General features: G+C 38.2%; 2 protein-coding genes across 2 annotated transcripts in view; both read left to right on the top strand.

The window, feature by feature from the left end:
* Positions 1–25,600, top strand: part of LOC141164050 (uncharacterized) — a 320,734-nt gene that overhangs the window by 185,960 nt on the left and 109,174 nt on the right. The window lies entirely within an intron of this gene.
* On the top strand, positions 18,614–20,988 carry LOC141164897 (protocadherin gamma-B7-like). The gene is made up of 2 exons (XM_073650608.1): positions 18,614–19,892; positions 19,963–20,988. The coding sequence occupies exons 1-2, from the start codon at positions 18,764–18,766 to the stop codon at positions 20,886–20,888; spliced, it is 2,055 nt and encodes a 684-aa protein (XP_073506709.1). The 5' UTR covers positions 18,614–18,763; the 3' UTR covers positions 20,889–20,988.

Raw genomic sequence — 25,600 nt, forward strand, 5'->3', positions numbered from 1 at the left:
CTTCTTAACAAGATGACAAAATACATCAATTAAAATCAATGTATGGAACATGGGGAAACTTTTAGTTTTACTATTTATTTAGTCAAACTCTAATACAATACAACTGAACAACGGAAAAAAAAATTAATAATTAAAGTTGGTCTGATTTCAAGAAAAACGTGTGCAAAATGTTCTGAAAGAAAGTTGCTATTTATTTTATGGACATATTCATCGTGAAATACCTGAACATTATTGTTCTATGGTTCGTTGCTGTTTTTTGCCTTCTAATGTTATGTTTTGTAATAAAATATTTTCCCAATAGTGTTTATTATGCAAATTTAATTTCCCCTTTGTGTTTTTTAATATATTAAGCAGTTTCAGTTCCGTTAGTTTCATAAGCGCTAATGAGTTATACCTGGTTGAATACTTCCGATTTAAAGATCATTCATTACAAACCAAGTGATGTAAAGTCAATATCCGGTAGTTATCTTTAAAAGGGATGCTCCATAATAAGCGATCTAACTAACTGCAAGTGTTATGTGTTACTTTTATATGTAGAATATAAGTGACAAAATCACATTTAACCGTCTTATACAGCTGATTATATTTTATTCATTTTTATCAACCATTGGTTGTACAACTTTACCTTGTAAAAAAAAGGTACGGACTTCTAAAATACCAAACCTTTTAAAGTTTTTAATGTAAAAGTCGTTCCATAACCTATTAACTTCTCATAAATTCCTATATATTAAAATATTTCCCTAGTAGAAAAGAATCAGCTACTGCTGCAGTTCCCCAAAATCACCTCAGAGCGCCGCTGTTCACCAATGCAGAAAAAATTTTGCAAATCCAGAATCGCCTCCATGATGCAGACAGTGTTCAACTGCAAGAAGAAATACACAGCATTTCACACTGGGATGTGCCAGGTACAGGACTCATAAAGAAGAGGGATTATTTTCTACTGGATTATAAATATATCAAGAATTATTATATTTCTGGTGAGAAGAAGGATGGCCGGATTACACCTGCAGGAAGGACAATCAATGCAAGGACTCAGATGGCAAGTAATATTTCCCTTCTTATTTTCCTGGCTGTGTCATTCAGTCTCTGGTCAGATTCATTATTCCATTAATGAAGAATTAAGAAAAGGTTCTATTGTGGGAAATTTAGCAAAGGATCTTGAATTAAATGTTAAGGATCTCTTCAGAAGGAAATTAAGAATTATGTCTGATCTGTCTGAGAAATATTTTAACATAAACCTGGATAATGGAAACCTGTACATTGCTGATAGGATAGACAGGGAGACATTGTGTGAAGCTGCAGCTGATTGTGTCCTTACATTTGATGCTGTGGTGGAAAATCCACTAAATGTCTTCAGTATAAAGATTGATATTCAGGATATAAATGATAATCTTCCTACATTTATTCTTGATACAATAAAAATAGAAATGAGTGAATCCACCTCCCCAGGAAGAAGATTTCTTTTACAGAATGCAGAAGATCTGGATGTCGGTGTTAATTCCCTGATAAGCTACAGACTCAGTGAGAACCAGTATTTTGCTCTTGGAGAGAAGGTCAGCACTGATGGCAGTGTATTTCCAGAGCTGATACTAGAGAAACCTCTAGACCGAGAGACACAGAACAAGCATGAACTCATCCTCGCAGCTTCTGATGGTGGAAATCCTGTACAGACAGGCACTGCCCTAATTACTATCATCATCAATGACTTCAATGATAATTCTCCAGTATTTACCCAGGATGTATATAAAGTAAGTGTCAGAGAAAATATACCGGTGAACTCTACAATTCTGCAGGTCAGTGCAAGTGATGAAGATGAAGAAGTCAATGCACAGATCACTTATTCAATTAGAACCAAAGTACAAAATGTTCTTCAAACTTTTACTATCAACCCGAAAAATGGAGAAATTAAAACAAAAGGACATGTAGATTATGAAGGGTCAAAGCTTTATGAAATTTTGGTGCAAGCAGAAGATGGAGGAGGCCTAGCAGCCAAAGCCAAGATTTTAATAGAAATAACAGATGAAAATGACAATGCTCCTGAGATATCTATAACCTCTTCATCAGATCTTATTCCTGAGGATTCTGTCCCTGGTTCTGTGGTGGCACTGATCAAAGTTCATGACCGTGACTCAGGAGAAAATGGTGAAGTTCAGTGTGTAATAACAGGGGATTTTCCCTTTGAACTAATATCATCAACTATAAATTTTTATAAAATTGTTACGAAAAGTAGTCTAGATAGAGAAAAAATATCAACCTACAATATCACAATACAAGCCTCTGATAAAGGTTCCCCAGAAAAGACTTCTAGAAAAGTTATTAGGCTTGATGTATCAGATGTCAATGACAATGCTCCAGTGTTTGAGAAATTAGTTTATTCTGCATTTATACCAGAAAATAATTCACCAGGAGCTTCAATATTCAGTATTCAAGCAACAGATCTGGACAGTGAGGACAATGCAAAGATAACTTATTCTGTTATGGTGATAGGTAAAGAAGAAGATCCCCTGTCTTCCTCCATCTCCATGAACCCAATAACTGGGGTCATTTATGCTCAACGATCATTTGATTATGAGAAGCATAAAGAATTTAACATCCGAATCATTGCCAGAGACAATGGATCTCCATCTCTGAACAGCAGTACAACACTAAGAATAAATATAGTAGACCAGAATGATAATTCACCAGTTATTCTGTATCCGTCACCAGAGGTTGATAGCTCAACATTTGAGATGGTTCCTTGGACCTCAGAACAAGGCTCTTTAGTATCTAAGGTGGTGGCTGTGGACGCTGACTCTGGACACAATGCCTGGTTGTCTTACTTTTTACAATCTCCAGAACCATCACTCTTCACCATTGACCAGCACACAGGAGAGATCAGGACATCACGTGGATTTCTCAAAAAGGACATCATGAAACATGGAATTGTGGTTCTAGTAAAAGACAATGGGATTCCCTCCCGCTCAGCTTCAGTCACTCTAACCATGGTGATCGCTGATCATTTTCATCAGGTCCTTCCTGAGCTGAGCAGTCAGTCCAACAAAGAAGAATCTCAGTCCAACCTACAATTCTACTTGGTAATCGCCTTGGCACTGATTTCCTTTTTCTTCATGTTGACTGTGATTATTGCAGTTGTCTCCAAATACAAAGAGTCCAAATCTTCTTCTGAATTTGGGTCCTTGAGTACAAGTTTGTATCCACAGGTTGACCCCAGGTTTATTTCACAATTTAACCCTAAGACATTACCTCTGCCATATTCCTATGATGTTTGTGTAACTCTGGATCCAAGTGAGCGGGAATTTGCTTTTCTTAAACCCCAGCACAATGTTCCTGTGGACAGTCTAATAGATGCTGATGACTCAGCGATTGGGAGTTTACACAACTCTTCGGCTGTAGAAACACAGGTATTTATTTAAATATGTCAAAAAACATACTTTATGTTGGTATCTTTTTCTTACTTTTAATTTAACATAATCTAAGATTTAACAATTAAAATCATGAATAAACTTTTTTTATTTAATGGAGCTAGATATTTAAGTTAAAAGGTTGTTGAAATATTGCACAAACTTGTCCATAGTCTAACCAGTTTCCCATAATGGATTTATTATATAGCTTATTTTGTACTGTGGTTCATGTATTAATCTATAGGGAAACATAAGACTTCTTATCATGTCATGTGTGATGTAGGCCTTACCTAAATGGTTTCTGTGAAGACACAGCTTTTAATCTTCATTATCCATACTTATAAATGCAGTAGGCCAGGAGCCATACACCATTATTTTTATGTTGACTTTTGAATTCATGTGTTTCTTTCTTCTGGTGGGACAAGAAACATGGACTTTTGTCATTGGTCTAAATGTTGATTTCTCTTGTAGGTTGAGTGGAGAATTGTTAATTGATGAATAGCTGTTATTTACATCTAATATCAGCTCCTACAGTTTATTGTAGTATTATCTTTGTAAAGTGTCTTTGAACAATGAATGTTTGCTAAATATGTTGATTAACCATTTGTGGGCCCTGTGGCTTGTTGACTCGCAGAGAAGAAGTAGTATAAGCTATGCAGATCGATTAAATGCTCAAACAATGGAGAGTTAAACTCATTTCACCTCCCCCCTGACTTGTAGATAATGTCTTGAAGGACAGTTGTGAACTATATAAGGAGGATATGCCTCTGTATCAGTAGTCTTTTTACAAAACCACAGATAGGAACACTCGTAAGTGACAGCTCTACAGGACAGCATGGCTCCATCCAGAGGGATACAGATCTGCTCCATTAACTATCACAGAACCCATGGATACATTCGGGAGAGTGCCATGTTGGGACCAACCTGTCACCTGGTTCCATGGAGATGTTTGGGGTAGCCAGGTTGGGACCCAACGGTCGCATGGAACCCATGGATACGCTTGTAGAAAGCCAGGTTGGGACCATCCGGTCACCTGGTCCCATTAATGTGTTTGGAGAAAGCCAGGTTGGAACCATCCGGTCACCTGGTCCCATGGATGTGTTTGGAGAAAGCCAGGTTGGGACCATCCGGTCACCTGGTTCCATGGATATGTTTGGAGAAAGCCAGCTTGTGACCAACTGGTCACCTGGTTCCATGGATATGTCTGGAGAAGACAGGGTGGGACCCTCGAGTCTCCTGGCCCCATAACTCAATGGACTGTCAACTTCCTAAGCTTGCCACTACCTTCTCTCTGTGGGTGTCAATCCAAAGTGGGGTGTCACTAGTTGAGGTAGTTGTCCCTGGAAGTCTCAAAGTCATAGCTTCTCTATTCCAGGGGGGCCAACAGAAGGGTGAGACTGTGTAATTTTGCACCATCTTGGGTATTTGCTTGGACTGTTCTATATGTTTATTGTCTGTTTGGTGGTTCAATAAAGTATTGTCACACTGTTTCACCCTCACCCTGTGTTGTAAGAGTAGTATTATGCCCACGGAAGACTACAGGTCTTCACAGTTTCCATCTGTGCATTAGATATATATTGGAAGTGATATATCTACAAGTTAAAATATTTATAGATATAATAAATATATATTTTTTTAAAAGTCAAAGCAACTTTAAAATGGGCGATTGGGATTTTAAACAAAAAGAACTGATGAGGTTTTATGGTGTTTTTTAACTAGTCCATCATCGGCTTTAGTGATGATTATATTCAAATATACAGAAAATTTAAAAAGAATTGTAAATATTTCTAACAAGATGTGAGTTGCAAAAACTATGTAAAGTAGTATTTAATATCTTAGTGCCCTTACTTAAAGGGAATGCACTACAAAGTATGTTGTATAATTCTTTAAACCAGATAAGGAATTAAAAAATGTTTTATCTGAGTTTTTTCAGATTTTTTAATTCTATTTCCAGTACATAATTATGGAGACAGATGTTTTACCTAAGCTTTTCTTAACAACATTCAGAGGTATGTTTAACAGCAGCCATAGGTACAATTAGTCTGAAGATGATACATTGACCTCTATGGGAAAATTATCAGGCGTGACCTGTGCAGAGGACACTTTGCAGAGTGAGGAGGATATGAAATGTTTTTAGCACTTATTGTCAATGATGAATCATTTGTTATATTTTTTTATAGTTGTTGCCTTTTATTGTAATCCTGTTTGTGATGATAAAGAGATAACTGCTGAGAAATAACCTTTTCGTAAGAGAATTGTCAGTGTATTGTGAGGTTCATTGGCCAGAATGAAAATTCAAAAGTTCTAAAAAATTCACAATTGCTAACTAATGGAGAAATTGACATGGGAAATTAGAAAAAGAATGACAATTTTTGGTTCAAACATTAGGTCATTTTCTGATGATACATCCCCTTAAACAATGATTTCATTAAAAAAATCCCTCTCTGTGATTTTGGTAGCGTAGGACTTCAGATCTATGTCAGCGGTGTGTCAGAAATTCTGTTGTGTGGTGATGCTGGAAAATGGATCATAGGTGTGAGATTAAGTACAAATGTAGCAAAGATTACCTTGAAGTGTTATAGGCATATGATGGGTAAATGCATGGTAACAGAGATAGTTTTACAAATTGGACTAGAATTTTAATATATTGTATACAATGTTACATTGGGAGTGAATGGGTGACGGTAAGTAGTGGAGGGGCCGTAGAGGTGAAAGGTAAGGTGAGTATAAGGTTTTTTTTTAACCTTTTCATTGTCCTTTATGGTTCAGGAAATGGCGGCCAGTGGCCACCATTTTGCTGAATCCATGTGGAAGTGAAGTACAAGAAATTCACATTTTGATTAATGACAATATTTCTAAAATTCAAATAGAATTCATTTCCACTTGAAAAAATCATTATCTGAGATAAAATTTTCTATCAATGAAGTTTATTTTCAAATATTTCTTACAAAGTTTTCATGAGGATTTGATACATAGTGCTGTAATGAATATAGAATATGAGTTACTTGTGATTGTAGAGTCAGCACAGAATGAATGTTCATACCAAGTACAGGCGCGCGGTGCATCAAGGTGGCCAATCATTTATACACACCTTCTCACCTATTTGTTTTACCTCTATCTACATCCCTACCGCTTCATTTATTGACAGCTCTGGCTTCATAGAGGCAGAGATAGATAGTAAACAAGTAGGTGGGAACTTGCACAAGTGTCCATAAGGCGATACACTCATCTTCATAAGTGTCTGTCTTAAAGATAGATCTAGCTACTAATATTAAGGTTACATAAAGATGTACAGTGGGGAAAATAAGTATTTGATACACTGACGATTTTGCAAGTTTTCCCACCTACAAAGAATGGAGAGGCCTGTAATTTTTATCATAGGTACACTTCAACTGAGAGAGACAGAATATAAAAAAAATCCAGAAAATCACATCATGCATTTTATTGCATGAAATAAGTATTTGATACAATAGAAAAACAGGTTAATATTTGGTACAGAAACCTTTTTTGTGGAATTACAGAGGTCAGACTTTTCTGTAATTCTTGACCAAGTTTGCACACACTGCAGCAGGGATTTTGGCCCACTCCTCCATACAGATCTTCTCCATTGAGTCTCAGCTCCCTCCAAAGATTTTCTATTGGGTTCAGGTCTGGAACTCCAGAACCTTGAAATGCTTCTTACGGAGTTGCCCTGGCTGTGTGTTTCGGGTCATTGTCATGCTGGAAGACCCAGCCACGACCCATCTTCAATGTTCTTACTGAGGGAAGGAGGTTGTTGGCCAAAATCTTGCTATAGAAGACCCATCCATTCCTCCCTTCAATACGATGCAGTCATCCTGTCCCCTTTGCAGAAAAGCACCCCCAAAGTATGATGTTGCCCCCGCCATGCTTCACGATTGGGATGGTGTTCTTGGGGTTGTTTTCATCCTCCTTCCTCGAAACACGGCAAGTGGAGTTGATACCAAAAAGTTCTATTTTAGTCTCATCTCACCACATGACCTTCTCCCATGCCTCATCTGGATCATCTAGATGGTAATTGGTGAGCTTCAAACGGGCCTGGACATGTGCTGGCGTGACCAAGGGGACCTTGCGTTTCCTGCAGGATTTTAATCCATGACGGCGTAGTGTGCTACTAACGGTGATGTTTGAGACTGTGGTCCAAGCTCTCTTCAGGTCATTGACAAGGTCCTCCCATGTAGTTCTGGGTAGATTCCTGACCTTTCTCAGAACCATCCTTAAAACACGAGGCAAGATCTTGCATGGAGCCCCAGACCAAGGAAGATTGAAAGTCATCTTGTGTCTTGTCATTTTCTAATAATTGTGCCAACAGTTGTTGCCTTCTCACCAAGCTGCTTGCCTATTGTTCTGTAGCCCATCCCAGCCATATACAGGTCTAAAATTGTGTCCCTGGTGTCCTTAGACAGCTCTTGGTCTTGACTATGGTGGAGAGGTTGGAGTGTGATTGATTGAGTGTGTGGACAGGTGTCTTTTATACAGCTAACGCGTTCAAACAGGTGCAATTAATACAAGTAATGAATGCAGAGTAGGAGGGCTTCTTAAAGAAACACTAACAGGTATGTAAGAGCCAGAATTCTTGCTGGTTGGAAGGTGATCAAATACTTATTACACGCAATAACATGCAATTTAATTATTTAAAAGTCATATAATGTCATTTTCTGGTTTTTATTTTTAGATTCTGTCTCTCACAAGTGAAGTGTACCTATGATAAAAATTACAGACCGCTCCATCCTTTGTAGGTGGGAAAACTTGCAAGATTGACAGTGTATCAAACACTTACTTTCCCCACTGTATAATAAGATTATACCACTTTATTCTGCAGACCAGATTTTTGGGGTTTTACTATTATTTATTATTTGTACAAATATTCCTTCCTTAAATTTCCTTGTGAAAAATTATGTAATTCTAAAATAGCAAAACCATTTACTATAAAAGTATTTCCATTATAAATACACTTCTTTTTAATTTATATATACAAAATTTAAGATGTATTTGCTAAGAATAAATCTAAATCACTGATGTTGCAGTTCCCCATATTGGCCTCAGAGCGCCGCTGTTCACCAATAAGGAAAATATTCAGCAAATCCAGAATCGCCTCCATGATGCAGACAGTGTTCAACTGCAAGAAGAAATACACAGCATTTCACACTGGGATGTGCCGGGTACAGGACTCATAAAGAAGAGGGATTATTTTCTACTGGATTATAAATATATCAAGAATTATTAAATTTCTGGTGAGAAGAAGGATGGCCGGATTACACCTGCAGGAAGGACAATCAATGCAAGGACTCAGATGGCAAGTAATATTTCCCTTCTTATTTTCCTGGCTGTGTCATTCAGTCTCTGGTCAGATTCATTATTCCATTAATGAAGAATTAAGAAAAGGTTCTATTGTGGGGAATTTAGCAAAGGATCTTGAATTAAATGTTAAGGATCTCTCCAGAAGGAAATTACGTATTGTGTCTGATCTATATGAGAAATATATCACAATAAATTTAGATAATGGAAACCTGTACATTGCTGATAGGATAGACAGGGAGACATTGTGCAGAGCTGCAGCTGATTGTGTCCTTACATTTGATTCTGTGGTGGAAAATCCCTTAAATATTGTGAGTGTCAGCATTGATATTCAGGATATAAATGACAATCCTCCTACATTTACTCTTGATACAATAAAAATAGAAATGAGTGAATCCACCTCCCCAGGAAGAAGATTTCTTTTACAAAATGCAGAAGATCTGGATGTCGGTGTTAATTCCCTGATCAGCTACAGACTCAGTGAGAACCAGTATTTTGCTCTTGGAGAGAAGGTCAGCACTGATGGCAGTGTATTTCCAGAGCTGATACTAGAGAAACCTCTAGACCGAGAGACACAGAACAAGCATGAACTCATCCTCACAGCTTCTGATGGTGGAAATCCTGTACAGACAGGCACTGCCCTAATTACTATCATCATCACTGACTTCAATGATAATTCTCCAGTATTTACCCAGGATGTATATAAAGTAAGTGTCAGAGAAAATATACCGGTTAACTCTACAATTCTGCAGGTCAGTGCAAGTGATGAAGATGAAGGAGTCAATGCACAGATCACTTATTCATTTAGAACCACAGCAAATGATATTCTACAGACTTTTACTATCAATTCCAAAAATGGAGAAATTAGCACAAAAGGAGAATTAGATTATGAAGTTTCAAGGTTTTACGAAATTTCAGTGCAAGCTGAAGATGGTGGAGGTCTAGTAGCCAAAGCCAAGGTTTTAATAGAAATCCTAGATGAAAATGACAATGCTCCTGAGATATCTATAACCTCATCATCAGATCTTATTCCTGAGGATTCTGCCCCTGGTACTATGGTGGCACTGATAAAAGTTTGGGATCGGGACTCAGGAGAAAATGGTGAGGTCCAATGTATTATAACAGGGGATTTGCCATTTGAACTAATATCAGCAAGTAATTTTTATAAAATTGTTACAAAGAGTTGTCTAGATAGAGAAAAAATATCATCCTACAACATCACAATACAAGCGTCAGACAAAGGGTCTCCTGAACTGGTTTCTAGAAAAGTTATTAAACTTGATGTATCAGATGTCAATGACAATGCTCCAGTGTTTGAGAAATTAGGTTACACTGCATTTATACCAGAAAATAATTCACCAGGAGCTTCAATATTTAGTATTCAAGCAAGAGATCTGGACAGTGAAGATAATGCAAAAATTACATATTCTATAATGACTAGAAGTGATGAAGAAGATCTGTCTTCCTTCATCTCCATGAATCCAGTAACTGGGGCAATTTACGCTCAGAGGTCATTTGATTTTGAGAAGAATAGAGAATTTAACATCCAAATCATCGCCAGAGACAATGGATCTCCATCTCTGAACAGCAGTACAACACTAAGAATATGTATAGTAGACCAGAATGATAATTCACCAGTCATTCTGTATCCATCACCAGAGGTTGATAGCTCAACATTTGAGATTGTTCCTTGGACCTCTGAACAAGGATCTTTAGTATCTAAGGTAGTGGCAGTGGACGCTGACTCTGGACACAATGCCTGGTTGTCTTACTTTTTACAATCTTCAGAACCATCACTCTTCACCATTGACCAGCACACAGGAGAGATCAGGACATCACGTGGATTTCAAGAAAAGGACATCATGAAACATGGAATTGTGGTTCTAGTAAAAGACAATGGGATTCCCTCCCGCTCAGCTTCAGTCACTCTGACCATGGTGATTGCTGATCATTTTCATCAAGTTCTTCCTGAGCTGAGCAGTCAGTCTAACAAAGAAGAATCTCAGTCCAACCTACAATTCTACTTGGTAATCGCCTTGGTACTGATTTCCTTTTTCTTTATGTTGACTGTGATTATTGCAGTTGTTTCTAAGTACAAAGAGTCTAAGTCGACTTCGTTTGGCTCCTTGAGTACAAGTCTATATCCACAGTTGGATCCCAGATTTATTTCTCAATTTAACCCTGGGACTTTACCTCTGCCATATTCCTATGATATTTGTGTAACTCTGGATCCAAGTGAACAAGAATTTGCTTTCCTTAAGCCTCAACACAATGTTCCTGTGGACAGTCTAATAGATGCCGATGATTCTGGTATTGGAAATGAAACTTTAAAGAACTCTACACCTGCAGAAAATCTTATATTTCAGGTATGTTTCACGTTGTTCTCTATCTAGAAAATGAAACATGTCAATCCAGAAATGTAACTTAATTATACATGTTATATGTTAATTTGCAATCTAATAACTGATTGTGAAATCGGCATTTTTTTGGGAGGGGTGGTTACTTTATTAATTAGAATCTTAAACCATTATTGGTACAATTACACTGAAAACACTTGCGGGGGTCGGACTTTGAAGGAGCAATGCTTAAGTAGAACAGTAGTCCTTTCATTTCGATTATGAGTGGGGGTTTGTGTAGAGGTTCCACCAATCAAAATGTGATTGCATACCCTGGCAACATACCATTACTTGTAATACTTAGAAAATCCTTTAAAAAAGTAGATGTGTCCTATGGAACTCCATGTTGGCTTGACAGTAAATCTAGTACATAATATAAAATAGTGAAAGTTCCACTGACACCCACAGAAGGCTGATATGCATGCTACTAACTTTCCATATGGTGGGTTGTCACATAAATTCAAGTAAAAAGTAAAAAATTTTAACATAAAGTTTAAACACATACTGGCCTAGCATTCTCCAAAATAACTTACTTTTTGCATACCCCAAATTAATGGGATTTCCTGACACATGCACCGATCATAATAAAATACAAATTGTGAACAGAGTCTAAACACCCATTTAGATAGTCCAGTTTTGGCTCCTTAAAGAGTGTTGATCATCTATAAACAAGTCGATTGGCACTTTTTTACTGGTCTGTTTGCAAGAGAGAACAAAATTGATGATTAATATAATTGTTCTGTTTCCGTAGAGCATCATATTGTCAGCAGTACAGCTGCCATATATGTAGGATGATGATGTGCTTCCAATAATGATGATTTTTATGTCTGCATAAATGATCCAATCATCTGACAAATTAACCTTCTGCTTTTTAATTGGGTGATTGATGGTATCTTTGCATGGGTGGATAATTGAGAGCATACGGTTCTATTAATGATCGTTTGCTATCAGGTTATTTAAATGGACTTTATCCCTTTCATGATCATCGCCCAAGAACAAACCTGCAGAGCTCTGACATATTGAATATGAGATGCACGAGGGCCAAAATCTCCATTTATTACTATTATTAGTGATCACAAAAAGGCTGGAGATGGGTTATTTGTTGGAACACCATGGTTGCTTCACTGTAGTGTATGTCATCCATGTTGCTGTTGCAAAAGGCCGTAGCTGGAAGATGAGCTGCAGAAGTCCTGAATCAGTCACTGTAGCCTATTTTTTCAAGGTGTTGGACCCCATGCAATCAAACATTAAAGGGAACCTTTCATGTGATTTGGAGCATGTAAACTGCCCCCATTGCGTTGTTATTGATGCAAGGTGCATCGCTAACATGCTTTTTTCATGAAAATCAGTGGTATAATCATTTGCAAAAAGCCCTTTATATAGTTATATCTTACTTGCTTGTTTAATCATAGGGGTGTTCTTCACTGTATTCAGTCCGGCTTGTCACCACCCACTCAATTTGAATTATGCCCCCGGGTTTGCTGCGACATCACATGAATATTTGCTTTCAAATTGCACGCTTGTGTGACGCCCAGCTGCGCTTGGTATCACAGATCCTGGAAGAGTGCATTGATGGATTCCTCCACAAGAGGCCCCCATAACATTCACACATCTCCACCTTCCACCTCAGACCAGCAGAGGGAGCCCGTTAGGGAGATAAATAGGGAAGGTGGAGCCAGGCAGTTCAGTTCCTGCAGAGTGAGACACAGAAACAGGTCAGTCTGCAGTGGAGCTCAGTCATTCAGCAGTTCCTCTGGAGAATTCAGAAAATACAGGCCTGAATGCAGAGTTGAGCTCAGTTCAGTTGTAGCTCAGAATAGTGAGCTTTAGGTGTGCCGGCGCCATAAGATCGGTGAAGCGCGGCAAGCTGCCGTTAGTGTGAGTAGCCTAGTGAGGGCCCGAGTAGGCCGAAGGTGAGTGGAGAGTTAGTGCATAGGGGGCAGAGGAGCTTAACTAACTCACCCCGAAGCATTTACCGGACACCGGGTCCAAAGCTTACCGGGATCTCTATGACCCAGTAAGGCATAACCGGAATCCCTGGAGAACTACAAGTCCCAGGATCGCTAAAGTGCTGATACGTAACAGAGCCTGGAGACACATAGGCCCCGCAAGCTGAGGAGCATGTATTCCAAGAAAAGGCCCTACCACAAGGTCAGTCAGCGCAGGACAGAGACAAAGTTAGGCCTAGCTCCAGGCAGGTCAGAAATTTACTACACAGAGGCAAGTAACAGGAGGCCCTACACCCGCTCATTGGGGAGGATCCTGACATGCACCCTTCACTCTACAGTGCTCCGGGATGTGCCTGAATTTCCATCAGTAAAAGGTACTGAAGTGACTATCGTGTCTTTCCCTGTTCTTGCTCTGACCCGGCTGGGTCTCGTCTGTCCTGCTTTCCCCTTTTCCTACACTGCCCTGAGGCCTAGCTCCACCTGTGGGGAGCTATACCATCAAGCTGCCTTATCACCGGCCTCAGCGGACTGCGCAGTGCTGGTGATTCTCACCAGAAGCCACAGGTGGCGTCACGAACTTTAATAAAATTAACAACTATCAATGCTTTTAAAGAGAGACCCCAGGGTACGGGCCCGAGAGCCGACTACCGCGACATCCCCTAGGCAAAGGCCCGGGTACCGAGTCATCCCCATCCCCCTGGGGTTGTTACTTGCGCACTGTGTAGCGTGAGCCACGTTTGCGCAGTGTGTATGGTAGTATTCGCGCTTGCGTAATGTGTATATTGAAGCCGCGCTTGCGCATTGTCCATTGGCAATCTGCGCATGCACCGTGACAAGCTGCTCTCCGCGTGTGTGCAGTGAAGCTGTGTTTAGTTCCCAGCTTCACTGACTGTGTGCACATGCGCTCCCAATTGTGTGCACTGCTCATAGTCTGGGACACGCAGCGGCTCCGGCGCATTCCAGCAAGTCGAAAACCTAATGAAGTCAGCCTGACTTCCAAATGCATTGTATGAATGAATAAAGATCTAGAGAACATACTCCCTTGTCTTCACTCTGCGGCAGTGCCCAGAAATCATCCCTCTTTTTCCTGTTTGGTTTGAATATGTTCCAATAGAATTTGTAAGTGCAGCCCTGAAGCTGCTGGATCTGACCAGCTTCAATGTCACTGTGCACCTCTGATGATGCAGATGCAACGCTGCCTTTGCTTGCACCATTAAGGAGTGAACAGTTCGGGCCAGCAGAACCACTGGTCTGAACTGTCATTCAATTAGAAATTCACTGCCCCTGGCAAGCAGGAAGTTAGAAGTCCGGGGAGGAGTCTAGTTCTGAAGATAGATAAAAATGAGACAACTCCTTTAAGGTAATGGAAGAAATTTTGCACTGGGATTCAAAATGGTCTATAGGAATGATTCTAAGGGTTTTCCTTTATCTAAATGTATATGTCAATTATTAGTTGCATTGAGGCTTTATCATTTCATTTCATGAATAATGACTAAAATATAATTTATTAATTAGACTTAGACCTATACAACAAGTTATTGGCTTAAATACACTGTGTTCCAAATTATTATGCAAATAATATTTTCTCAGATTTTCCCAAATTACCTATATGAATTGCAGTCATTGTAATTTTCCAGTCAAATAACTATTAGAGTACAATTGAAAGGTTTTTGTACAAACTGCCTATGATAACAGTATATTTTTAAAAGAATAAAAAACTCAAACTGCACTCAAAATGCATGTTCCCAATTATTATGCACAGCAGAGTTTTCAACCTTTTCATTTTAATAAAGAACAAAAAAATGGTCATTTTTGAAATTATAAGCATTAGCAGGTTATTACAAACTGAAATCAAACAGTTTTCAACTCAAAACTTTATTCTAGGTGATGTTACATTTGCACATAGGACCCCTTGTTCAAAAGGAGCTTCTGAACTCTCTCGTCCATTGAATTTGTCAGGTTTTGGATGGTTTCTGCCTCAATTGTTTTGCATGAGGACAGAATACCCTCTTAGAGCTGTTGCTTAGATGTGAACTGCCTCCCGCCATCATAGACACTCCTTTTGATGATGCTCCAGAGGTTCTCAATGGGGTTGAGGTCAGGGGAGCATGGGGGTCACACCATAAGTTTGTCCCCTTTTATGCCCATAGCAGCCAGAGATGCAGATGTGTTATGTGCAGCATGAGACGGGGCATTATCATGCATGAAAATGATCTTGCAGCGGAATGCACGATTCTTCTTCTTGAACCATGGAAGGAAGTGCTGTTTGAGAAACTCAACATACATTATGGAGTTCATCTTTACCCCTTCAGGGATCCTAAAAGGGCCGACAATCTCTCTCCCCATGATTCCAGCCCAAAACATTACTCCACCTCCTCCTTGTTAGCGCTGTAGCCGTGTTTGCATGGGGTGTCCATCAACCAGCCATCCTCCACTCCATCCATCTGGACCATCGAGATCATTTCATGCATGATAATGCCCCGTCTCATGCTGCACATAACACATATGCATCTCGGGCTGCTATGGGCATAAAAGGGGACAAACTTATGGTGTGACCCCCATGCTCCCCTGACCTCAAGCCCATTGAGAACCTCTGGAGCATCATCAAAAGGAGTGTCTATGATGGCGGGAGGCAGTTCACATCTAAGCAACAGCTCTGGGAGGGTATTCTGTCCTCATGCAAAACAATTAAAGCATAAACCATCCAAAACCTGACAAATTCAATGGATGAGAGAGTTCAGAAGCTCCTTTCGAACAAGGGGTCCTATGTGCAAATGTAACATCACCTAGAATAAAGTTTTGAGTTGAAAACTGTTTGATTTCAGTTTGTAATAACCTGCTAATGCTTATAATTTCAAAAATGACCATTTTTTTGTTCTTTATTAAAATGAAAAGGTTGAAAACTCTGCTGTGCATAATAATTTGGAACATGCATTTTGAGTTTTTTATTTTTTAAAAAATATACTGTTATCATAGGCAGTTTGTACAAAAACCTTTCAATTGTACTCTAATAGTTATTTGACTGGAAAATTACAATGACTGCAATTCATATAGCTAATTTGGGAAAATCTGAGAAAATATTATTTGCATAATAATTTGGAACACAGTGTATAGTTGTCTGCTGCTATGTAGATGCTTACTCTTTATCAGTTTGTAATGTATAAGAATTTGATTCATTTAACTATACTAGTAATTGATGCTATTGGTTTTGGAATCTGAAAATTTTGAAGTACATAATTCTAATTATAAAATATTAAAATAATATAAACTTGTTTTAGAAAACTTTGCATAGAAGTAAATACATTTTGGTGTCTTCATCATTCCTATATCTTTGGTGAAATGTCATTCCCCACCCTGTGGATAACTTATGAAAGCATTTTATATACAGGTGAATTTTTAAGGACATTATAAACATTTTTACATTTTAAAAAATAACGATTTCGTCCATAGTGTTTGTCAGTCTGTAAAGCTATCTGAATGTTTCAGAAATAAAGATATTTATAGAAATCTTGCTGAGACTACAGTCTGGAGTTTAGAGCTTCTGATCTCCTATTGCAAACAGGACATAGGGTTAGTAATCCTGGGGCCGGGTTCTGATCTTAGTGAATGCTACAGAAATACACACATAACTACCATTATACAAAAAGTAAGGATATGGATACTGAATTAGACAGTGACGTATATTAGCATTGTATCCCACTGATGATGTTTATCTCAGAGGAACTGGATGGTGTATTGATATCTTAGGAATGGAGACATCTACCATATTTAGGCCTCTTTAATATATATTTTTTTACTTATTCACCAGTCCCCTCTCATGCACCAGACACTATCGCTGTCACCACCTCATTGCTCTGTTTCTGCTTGCATGTCTAACTGGAGAGTTCATGAAAGTTTGTCAGTAGGTTTAGTGTCCAACCAGTTCAGTTCAGTGTGCAATTCTCCTGAAAAGAGAGTATTCTCCCATCTTGCCGGGCAAGATGTAGTCTATCCAGTTAATAATAATTAACTGTGTAATATCAGTCATAGGAGCCAGATATCAATCCAATGGTAGGAAAGATTGTGTTTCATTAACTCTTGGATGGTCTTCTAGACTTCATCCCTGTACTACACGATAACTGTCTTTGCCTAAACATTTCTGGCTGAACCTCTAGAGTTGAACCTATCATCTGACTATGGCTTTCGATACAATTCTGTCGTAGTTTCCATCTCTTTCATACTGAATCAGATTGTTGACATTTCTTCTTTCAATTTTGCTCCGATGGCCATAAGTTACTCTCTCAATTTAACCCAAGGATCTTTGCAGCCAGCACCCTGTGTAGGTGTGGAAGGGGAACAAAAGTGTACTTTTAGGAGTGGATAATGCCGAGACTAACAATGGTAGCCTTATTAAGTTGTCAGATTCATTACACATTTACATTAAGTAATGTATCAAAGCAAGCTTTCAAATGTCATAATTTGTGTCAATTAGTTATTTAATTGTTAAATCTAATACCTTTTACCTTAGGAGATTTCCAGATTTTCAGATACCCTATAATGGACCTGTATAATGTTTCATTTCCCCTGTGGAGACATTTTAGGGCAGTTGAGCAGTTTCTGCAAAGTTCCCCTATAGATTAGAGGAGATCATTGAGGCTATCAGAAACAGGACATTATATCTTTGCCCAAGACTGACAGACAGTAATTTGTCAAATTTCATTACTTATTTTATATTACTTGAAATTTTAAGTTAAATATTAGGCATTAGTGAGGAGCGAGCATGCTCATCTAACCCTTTCACCGAGCACGCTCAGGTGTTTTCCGAGTATCTTCGGCGTGCTCGTATATTATGCTCTAGTCCCTGCATCTGCATGATTTATGGCTGTAAGACAGCCTGAACACATGTGAGGATTCCCTAACAAACAGGCAATCCCTGCATGTGTTTAGGCTACCTAACAGCCATAAATCATGCAGATGCAGGGACTCAAATGTAATATATGAGCACGCCGAAGATACTCAGAAAGCACTCGAGCATGCTCGATTAAAGGGTTAAACATGCACGCTCGCTTATCACTATTAGACATCAATTGTGCAGTTGGAAACTTTTGCAAAATTACAGGAATTTTGTGACTTAAAATCAACAAACAATATAGTTAAATAAAAATTAACTATATTACTCAATATCACAAAGTCATTCTGAATTTTCATAAAAATTAAAACAGATTTGACATCAAATTTTATAATTTTGACAAACCTTACCAGACTATATTACGGTACTCAATATTCAGGATATATCATTCTAATGATTGGTTTAGGTCAATCATAAATATGTTCTTACCTGTCATTTATTATACAGAAGTATATTTCTAAGTACATTTACCACTTTCAAGTTTATAAAGTATATCAGCTTTTAAAAAAATTATAAGATTACTTATGGAAAGTGTATATGTCCTCCAAAAGAAGTGTTTCATAGTATGTCACTGATGCTGCAGTTCCCCATATTCGCCTCAGAGCGCCGCTGTTCACCAATAAGGAAAATATTCTGCAAATCCAGAATCGCCTCCATGATGCAGACAGTGTTCAACTGCAAGAAGAAATACACAGCATTTCACACTGGGATGTGCCGGGTACAGGACTCATAAAGAAGAGGGATTATTTTCTGATTTTCATTATATTGGATTATAAATATATCAAGGATTTTTACCATCTAGTGAGAAGAAGGATGGCCGGATTACACCTGCAGGAAGGACAATCAATGCAAGGACTCAGATGGCAAGTAATATTTCCCTTCTTATTTTCCTGGCTGTGTCATTCAGTCTCTGGTCAGATTCATTATTCCATTAATGAAGAATTAAGAAAAGGTTCTATTGTGGGAAATTTAGCAAATGATCTTGAGTTAAATGTTAAGGATCTCTCCAGAAGGAAATTACGTATTGTATCTAAAATTTCTGAGAAATATTTTAACATAAACCAGGATAATGGAAACCTGTACATTGCTGATAGGATAGACAGGGAGACATTGTGTGAAGCTGCAGCTGATTGTGTCCTTACATTTGATGCAGTGTTGGAAAATCCCTTAAAAATTGTGAGTGTCAGCATTGATATTCAGGATATAAATGACAATCCTCCTACATTTATTCTTGATACAGTAAAAATAGAAATGAGTGAATCCACCTCCCGAGGAAGAAGATTTCTTTTACAAAAAGCAGAAGATCTGGATGTCGGTGTTAATTCCCTGATAAGCTACAGACTCAGTGAGAACCAGTATTTTGCTCTTGGAGAGAAGGTCAGCACTGATGGCAGTGTATTTCCAGAGCTGATACTAGAGAAACCTCTAGACCGAGAGACACAGAACAAGCATGAACTCATCCTCACAGCTTCTGATGGTGGAAATCCTGTACAGACAGGCACTGCCCTAATTACTATCATCATCACTGACTTCAATGATAATTCTCCAGTATTTACCCAGGATGTATATAAAGTAAGTGTCAGAGAAAATATACCGGTGAATTCTACAATTCTGCAGGTCAGTGCAAGTGATGAAGATGAAGGAGTCAATGCACAGATTACATATTCCATTAGAAACACAGCAAGAAATATTCTACAGACTTTCATTATCAGTCCTAAAAATGGAGAGATTAAAACAAAAGGACAATTAGATTATGAAGCCTCGAGGGTTTATGAAATTTTGGTACAAGCTGAAGATGGAGGAGGCCTAGCAGCTAGAGCCAAGGTTTTAATAGAAATTATAGATGAAAATGACAATGCTCCTGAGATATCTATAACCTCATCCTCAGATCTTATTCCTGAAGATTCCCCCCCCTGGTACTATGGTGGCACTGATTCAACTTCATGATCCTGATTCAGGAGAAAATGGTGAGGTTCAATGTATAATATCAGGGAATTTACCTTTTTAATTAATATCATCAGCCAATAATTTTCATGAAATTGTTACAAAACATAGTCTAGACAGAGAAAAAGTGTCATCCTACAACATCACAATACAAGTATCTGATAAAGGGACTCCTCAAAGGAGTTCTAGAAAGGTCATTAGTCTTAATGTGTCAGATGTCAATGATAATGCTCCAGTGTTTGAGAAATTAGTTTATTCTGCATTTATACCAGAAAATAATTCACCAGGAGCTTCTATTTTTAGTATTCAAGCAAGAGATCTGGACAGTGAAGACAACGCAAAAATAACATATTCTATAATAATTAGAAGTGATGAAGAAGATCCTCTGTCTTCTTATATTTCCATAAATCCAGTAACTGGGGTCATCTATGCTCAACGGTCATTTGATTATGAGAACCATAAAGAAGTTAATATCCAAATCATCACCAGAGACAATGGATCTCCATCTCTAAACAGCAGTACAACACTAAGAATATGTATAGTAGACCAGAATGATAATTCACCAGTCATTCTGTATCCATCACCAGAGGTTGATAGCTCAACATTTGAGATTGTTCCTTGGACCTCTGAACAAGGATCTTTAGTATCTAAGGTGGTGGCAGTGGACGCTGACTCTGGACACAATGCCTGGTTGTCTTACTTTTTGCAATCTCCAGAACCATCACTCTTCACCATTGACCAGCACACAGGGGAGATCAGGACATCACGTGGATTTCAAGAAAAGGACATCATGAAACATGGAATTGTGGTTCTAGTAAAAGACAATGGGATTCCCTCCCGCTCAGCCTCAGTCACTCTAACCATGGTGATCGCTGATCATTTTCATCAGGTCCTTCCTGAGCTGAGCAGTCAGTCCAACAAAGAAGAATCTCAGTCCAACCTACAATTCTACTTGGTGATCGCCTTGGCACTGATTTTCTTTTTTTCATGTTGACTGTGATTATTGCAGTGGTTTCTAAGTGCAAAGAGTCTAAGTCGACTTCATTTGGTTCCTTGAGCACAAGTCTATACCCACAGTTGGATCCCAGGTTTATTTCACAGTTTAACCCTGGGACATTACCTCTGCCATATTCCTATGATGTTTGTGTAACTCTGGATCCAAGTGAACAAGAATTTGCTTTCCTTAAGCCTCAACACAATGTTCCTGTGGACAGTCTAATAGATGCTGATGATTCAGGGATTGGAAATGAAACTTTAAAGAACTCTACACCTGCAGAAAATCTTATATTTCAGGTATGTTTAACATTGTTCTCTATCTAGAAAATGAAACATGTCAATCCAGAAATGTAACTTACTTATACATGTTATATGTTAATTTGCAATCTAATAACTAATTGTGAAATGGCCATTTTCTTTTGGGGGGGTGGGATTACTTTATTATTCAGTGTCTTAAACCTTTATTGGGAAAATTACAATGAAAACACTTGCGGGGTCTTTGAAGGAGCAATGCTTAAGTAGAACATCAGTTCTTTCATTTCGGGGATCTGTGGAGGTTTGAGTAGAGGTCCCACCAATCAAAATGTGATTGCATACTCTGGCAACATACCATTACTTGTAATTCTTTGAAAATCCTTCAAAAAAGTAGATGTGTCCTATGGAACTCCATGTTGGCTTGTCAGTAAATCTAGTACATAATATAAAATAGTGAAAGTTCCACTGAAACCCACAGAAGGCTGATATGCATGCTACTAACTTTCCATATGGTGGGTTGTCACATAAATTCAAGTAAAAAGTACATTTTTTGTAACATAAAGTTTAAACACATACTGGCCTAGCATTCTCCAAAATAACTTACTTTTTGCATACCCCAAATTAATGGGATTTCCTGACACATGCACCGATCATAATAAAATACAAAGTGTGAACAGAGTCTAAACACCCATTTAGATAGTCCAGTTTTGGCTCCTTAAAGAGTGTTGATCATCTATAAACAAGTCGATTGGCACTTTTTTTACTGGCCTGTTTGCAAGAGAGAACAAAATTGATGATTAATATAATTGTTCTGTTTCCATATGGCATCATATTGTCAGCAGTACAGCTGCCGTATATGTAGGATGATGTGCTTTCAATAATGATGATTTTTATGTCGGCATAAATGATCCAATCATCTGACAAATTAACCTTCTGCTTTTTCATTGGGTGATTGATGGTATCTTTACATGGGTGGATAATTGAGAGCATACGGTTCTATTAATGATCGTTTGCTATCAGGTTATTTAAATGGACTTTTGCCCTTTCACGATCATAGCCCAAGAACAAACCTGCAGAGCTCTGACATATTGAATATGAGATGCACGAGGGCCACAATTTCCATTTAATGCTATTATTACTGATCACAAAAAGGCTGGAGATGGGGTATTTGTTGGGACTGACTGTGTGCACATGAGCTCTCAATTGCCTGCACTGCTCATAGTCTGTGACACGCAGCAGCTCCGGCGCATGCCGGCTAGTCGAAAACCTGATGAAGGAGTCAACCCGACTTCCAAAGGCATTGTATGAATGAATAAAGATCTAGAGAACATACTCCCTTGTCTTCACTCTGTGGCAGTGCCCAGGAATCATCCCTCTTTTTCATGTTTGGTTTGAATATGTTAAAATACAATTTGTAAGTGCTGCCCTGAAGCTGCAGGATCTGACCAGCTTCAATGTCACTGTGCACCTCTGATGATGCAGATGCAACGCTGCCTTTGCTTGCACCATTAAAATGAACAGTTTCAGCCAGCAGAACCACTGGTCTGAACTGTCATTCAATTAGAAATTACAACCCCTGGCAAGCAGGAAGTTAGAAGGCCACGGAGGAGTGTAGTTCTGAAGATAGATAATAATGAGACAACTTCTTTAAGGTAATAGAAGAAATTTTGCACTGGGATTCACAATGGTCCATGGGAATGATTCTAAGGGTTTTGCTTTATCTAAGTGTACATGTCAATAATTAATTGCATTATGGCTTTATCATTCCATGTGCAGTAAATTTAATGAATAATGTCTAAAAGATCATTTATTAATAAGACTTAGAGCTAAACTATAGGTGAGTGGCTTAAATATGGTTGTGTGCTCCTCGGTAGATGCTTACTCTATCAGTTTGTAGTGTAAAAGATGATGCTTAGGAATTTGATTTACTTAACTATGCTAGTAATTGATGCTATTGGTTTTGGAATCTGAAAATTTTGAAGTACATAATTCTAATTATAAAATATTAAAATAATATAAACTTGTTTTAGAAAACTTTGCATTGAAGTAAATACATATACAAAAGGTAAAGTATATGGATACTAAATTAGACAGTGACGTATATTAGCATTGTATCCCATTGATAATGTTTATCTCAGAGGAACTGGATGGTGTATTGATATCTTAAAAAAGGAGACATCTACAATATTTAGGCTTCTTTAATAACATTTTTTTTTACTTATTCACCAATCCCCTCTCATGCACCAGACACTATCGCTGCCACCACCTCATTGCTCTGTTTCTGCTTGCAGCTCTAACTGGAGAGTTCATGAAAGTTTGTCAGTAGGTTCAGTGTCCAACCAGTTCAGTTCAGTGTGCAATTCTCCTGAAAAGAGAGTATTCTCACATCTTGCCGGGCAAGATGTAGTCTATCCAGTTAATAATAATTAACTGTGTAATATCAGTCTTGCTAGCCGGCATGTCACAGGAGCCAGGATATCAATCCAATGGTAGGAAAGATTGTGTTTCATTAACTCTTGGATGGTCTTCTAGACTTCATCCCTGTACTACACGATAACTGTCTTTGCCTAAACATTTCTGGCTGAACCTCTAGAGTTGAACCTATCACCTGACTGTGGCTTTCAATACAATTCTGTCGTAGTTTCCATCTCTTTCATACTGAATCAGATTGTTGACATTTCTTCTTTCAATTTTTCTCCGATGGCCAGAATTTACTCTCTCAATTTAACCCAAGGACCTTTGCAGCCAGGACCCTGTGTAGGTGTGGAAGGGGGACAAAAGGGAGCTTTGGGAGTGTATAATGTCAAGACTAACAATGGTAGGCTTTTTAAGTTGTCAGATTCGTTACACATTTATACTAAGTAATCTATCAAAACAAGAGTTTAAATTTCATAATTTGTATTAATTAGTTATTTAATTGATAAATCTGATATCTTAACTAAGGAGATTTACAGATTTTCAAATACCCTATGATGGACCTGTATAATGTTCCACTGTTGGGACATTATAGGGAAGCTGAACGCTTCTGTAAAGTTCCCCTATAGATTAAAGCAAATCATTGAGGCCATCCGAAACAGGACATTTTATCTTTGTCCAAAGCTGACAGCCAGCAAATTGTCAAATTTGATGGCTTATTTTATATTAGTTGAAATTTTAAGTTAGATGTTAGGCATCATTTTTTGCTGTTGGTGGCATCTGCAAAAATACAGAAATTTTGTGACGTAATATCAACAAAATACATAGTTATATAAAAATGTATTATTTTACACATTGTCACAAAATCATTCTGAATTTTCATAAAATGTCAAACTGATATGACATTAAATTACCATACTACAGTGGCATGTAAAAGTTTGCGCATCCCTGGTCAAAATTACTGTTATTGTGAACTTTTAAGCAAGTTGAAGATGAAATGATCTCTAAAAGGCCTCAAGTTAAAGATGACACAAAAAGGAAAACGGGCCGATGCAAAAGTTTGTGCACCCTGCATGGTTAGTACCTAGCAGCACCCCCTTTTGCAAGTATCACAGCTTCTAAACACTTTTTGTAGCCAGCAAAGAGTCTTTCAATTCTTGTTTGAAGGATTTTCATCCATTCTTTCTTGGAAAATTCTTCCAGTTCTGTGAGATTCTTGGCTTGTCTTGCATGCACTGCTATTTTGAGGAATAGCCGCAGATTTTCAATGATAATCAGATCAGGGGACTGTGACAGCCATTGTAAAACCTTCAGCTTGCGCCTTTTGAGGTTGTCTATTCTGGATTTTGATGTGTGTTTAGGATCATTATCCATTTGTAGAAGCTATCCTCTTTTCAATTTCAGCTTTTTTACAGATGGTGTTATGTTTGCATCAAGAATTTGTTGACATTTCATTGAATACATTCTTCCTTCTACCTGTGAAATGTTCTCCGTTCCAATGGCTGCAACACAACCCAAAGCATGATTGATCCACCCCTATGCTTACTGGTTGGCAAGATGTTCTTTTCCTGAAATTCTGTGCCATTTTTCTTCACACATACCTTTGATCATTGTGGCCAAAGAGATCTATTTTAATCTCATCAGTCTACAGAACATGTTTGCATCAAAGTGCATCAGGCTTGTTTAGATGTTTTTTGTATACTGAATTTTATGGTGAGGACGCAGGAGAGGTTTTCTTCTGATGACTGTTCCATGAAGGCCATATTTGTGTAGGTGTCTCTGAACAGTAGAACAATGAACCACAACTCCAGAGTCTGCTAAATCTTTTTGAAGGTCTTTTGCAGTCGAACGGGGGTTCTGATTTGCCTCTCTAGCAATCCTACGAGCAGCTCTCATTGAAATTTTGCTTGGTCTTCCAGACCTTATCTTAGCCTATACTGTTCCTGTTAACTGCCATTTCTTAATTACATTTCAAACTGAGGAAAGGGCAACTTTAAAATGCTTAGCTATCTACTTATAGTCTTCTCCTGCTTTGTGGAC

The sequence above is a fragment of the Phyllobates terribilis genome, unplaced genomic scaffold (genome assembly GCF_046119375.1).
Source record: "Phyllobates terribilis strain yellow unplaced genomic scaffold, ASM4611937v1 Scaffold_10__3_contigs__length_209671492, whole genome shotgun sequence".
NCBI lineage: Eukaryota > Metazoa > Chordata > Amphibia > Anura > Dendrobatidae > Phyllobates > Phyllobates terribilis.

Bases quoted from the DNA above. Each gene is read 5' to 3' on its own strand.
- LOC141164897 (XM_073650608.1), top strand. From the start codon at position 18,764: ATGGCCGGATTACACCTGCAGGAAGGACAATCAATGCAAGGACTCAGA. The intron at 19,893-19,962 runs CATGATCCTGAT...CTTTTTAATTAA, and splicing joins TGGTGGCACTGATTCAACTT to TATCATCAGCCAATAATTTT.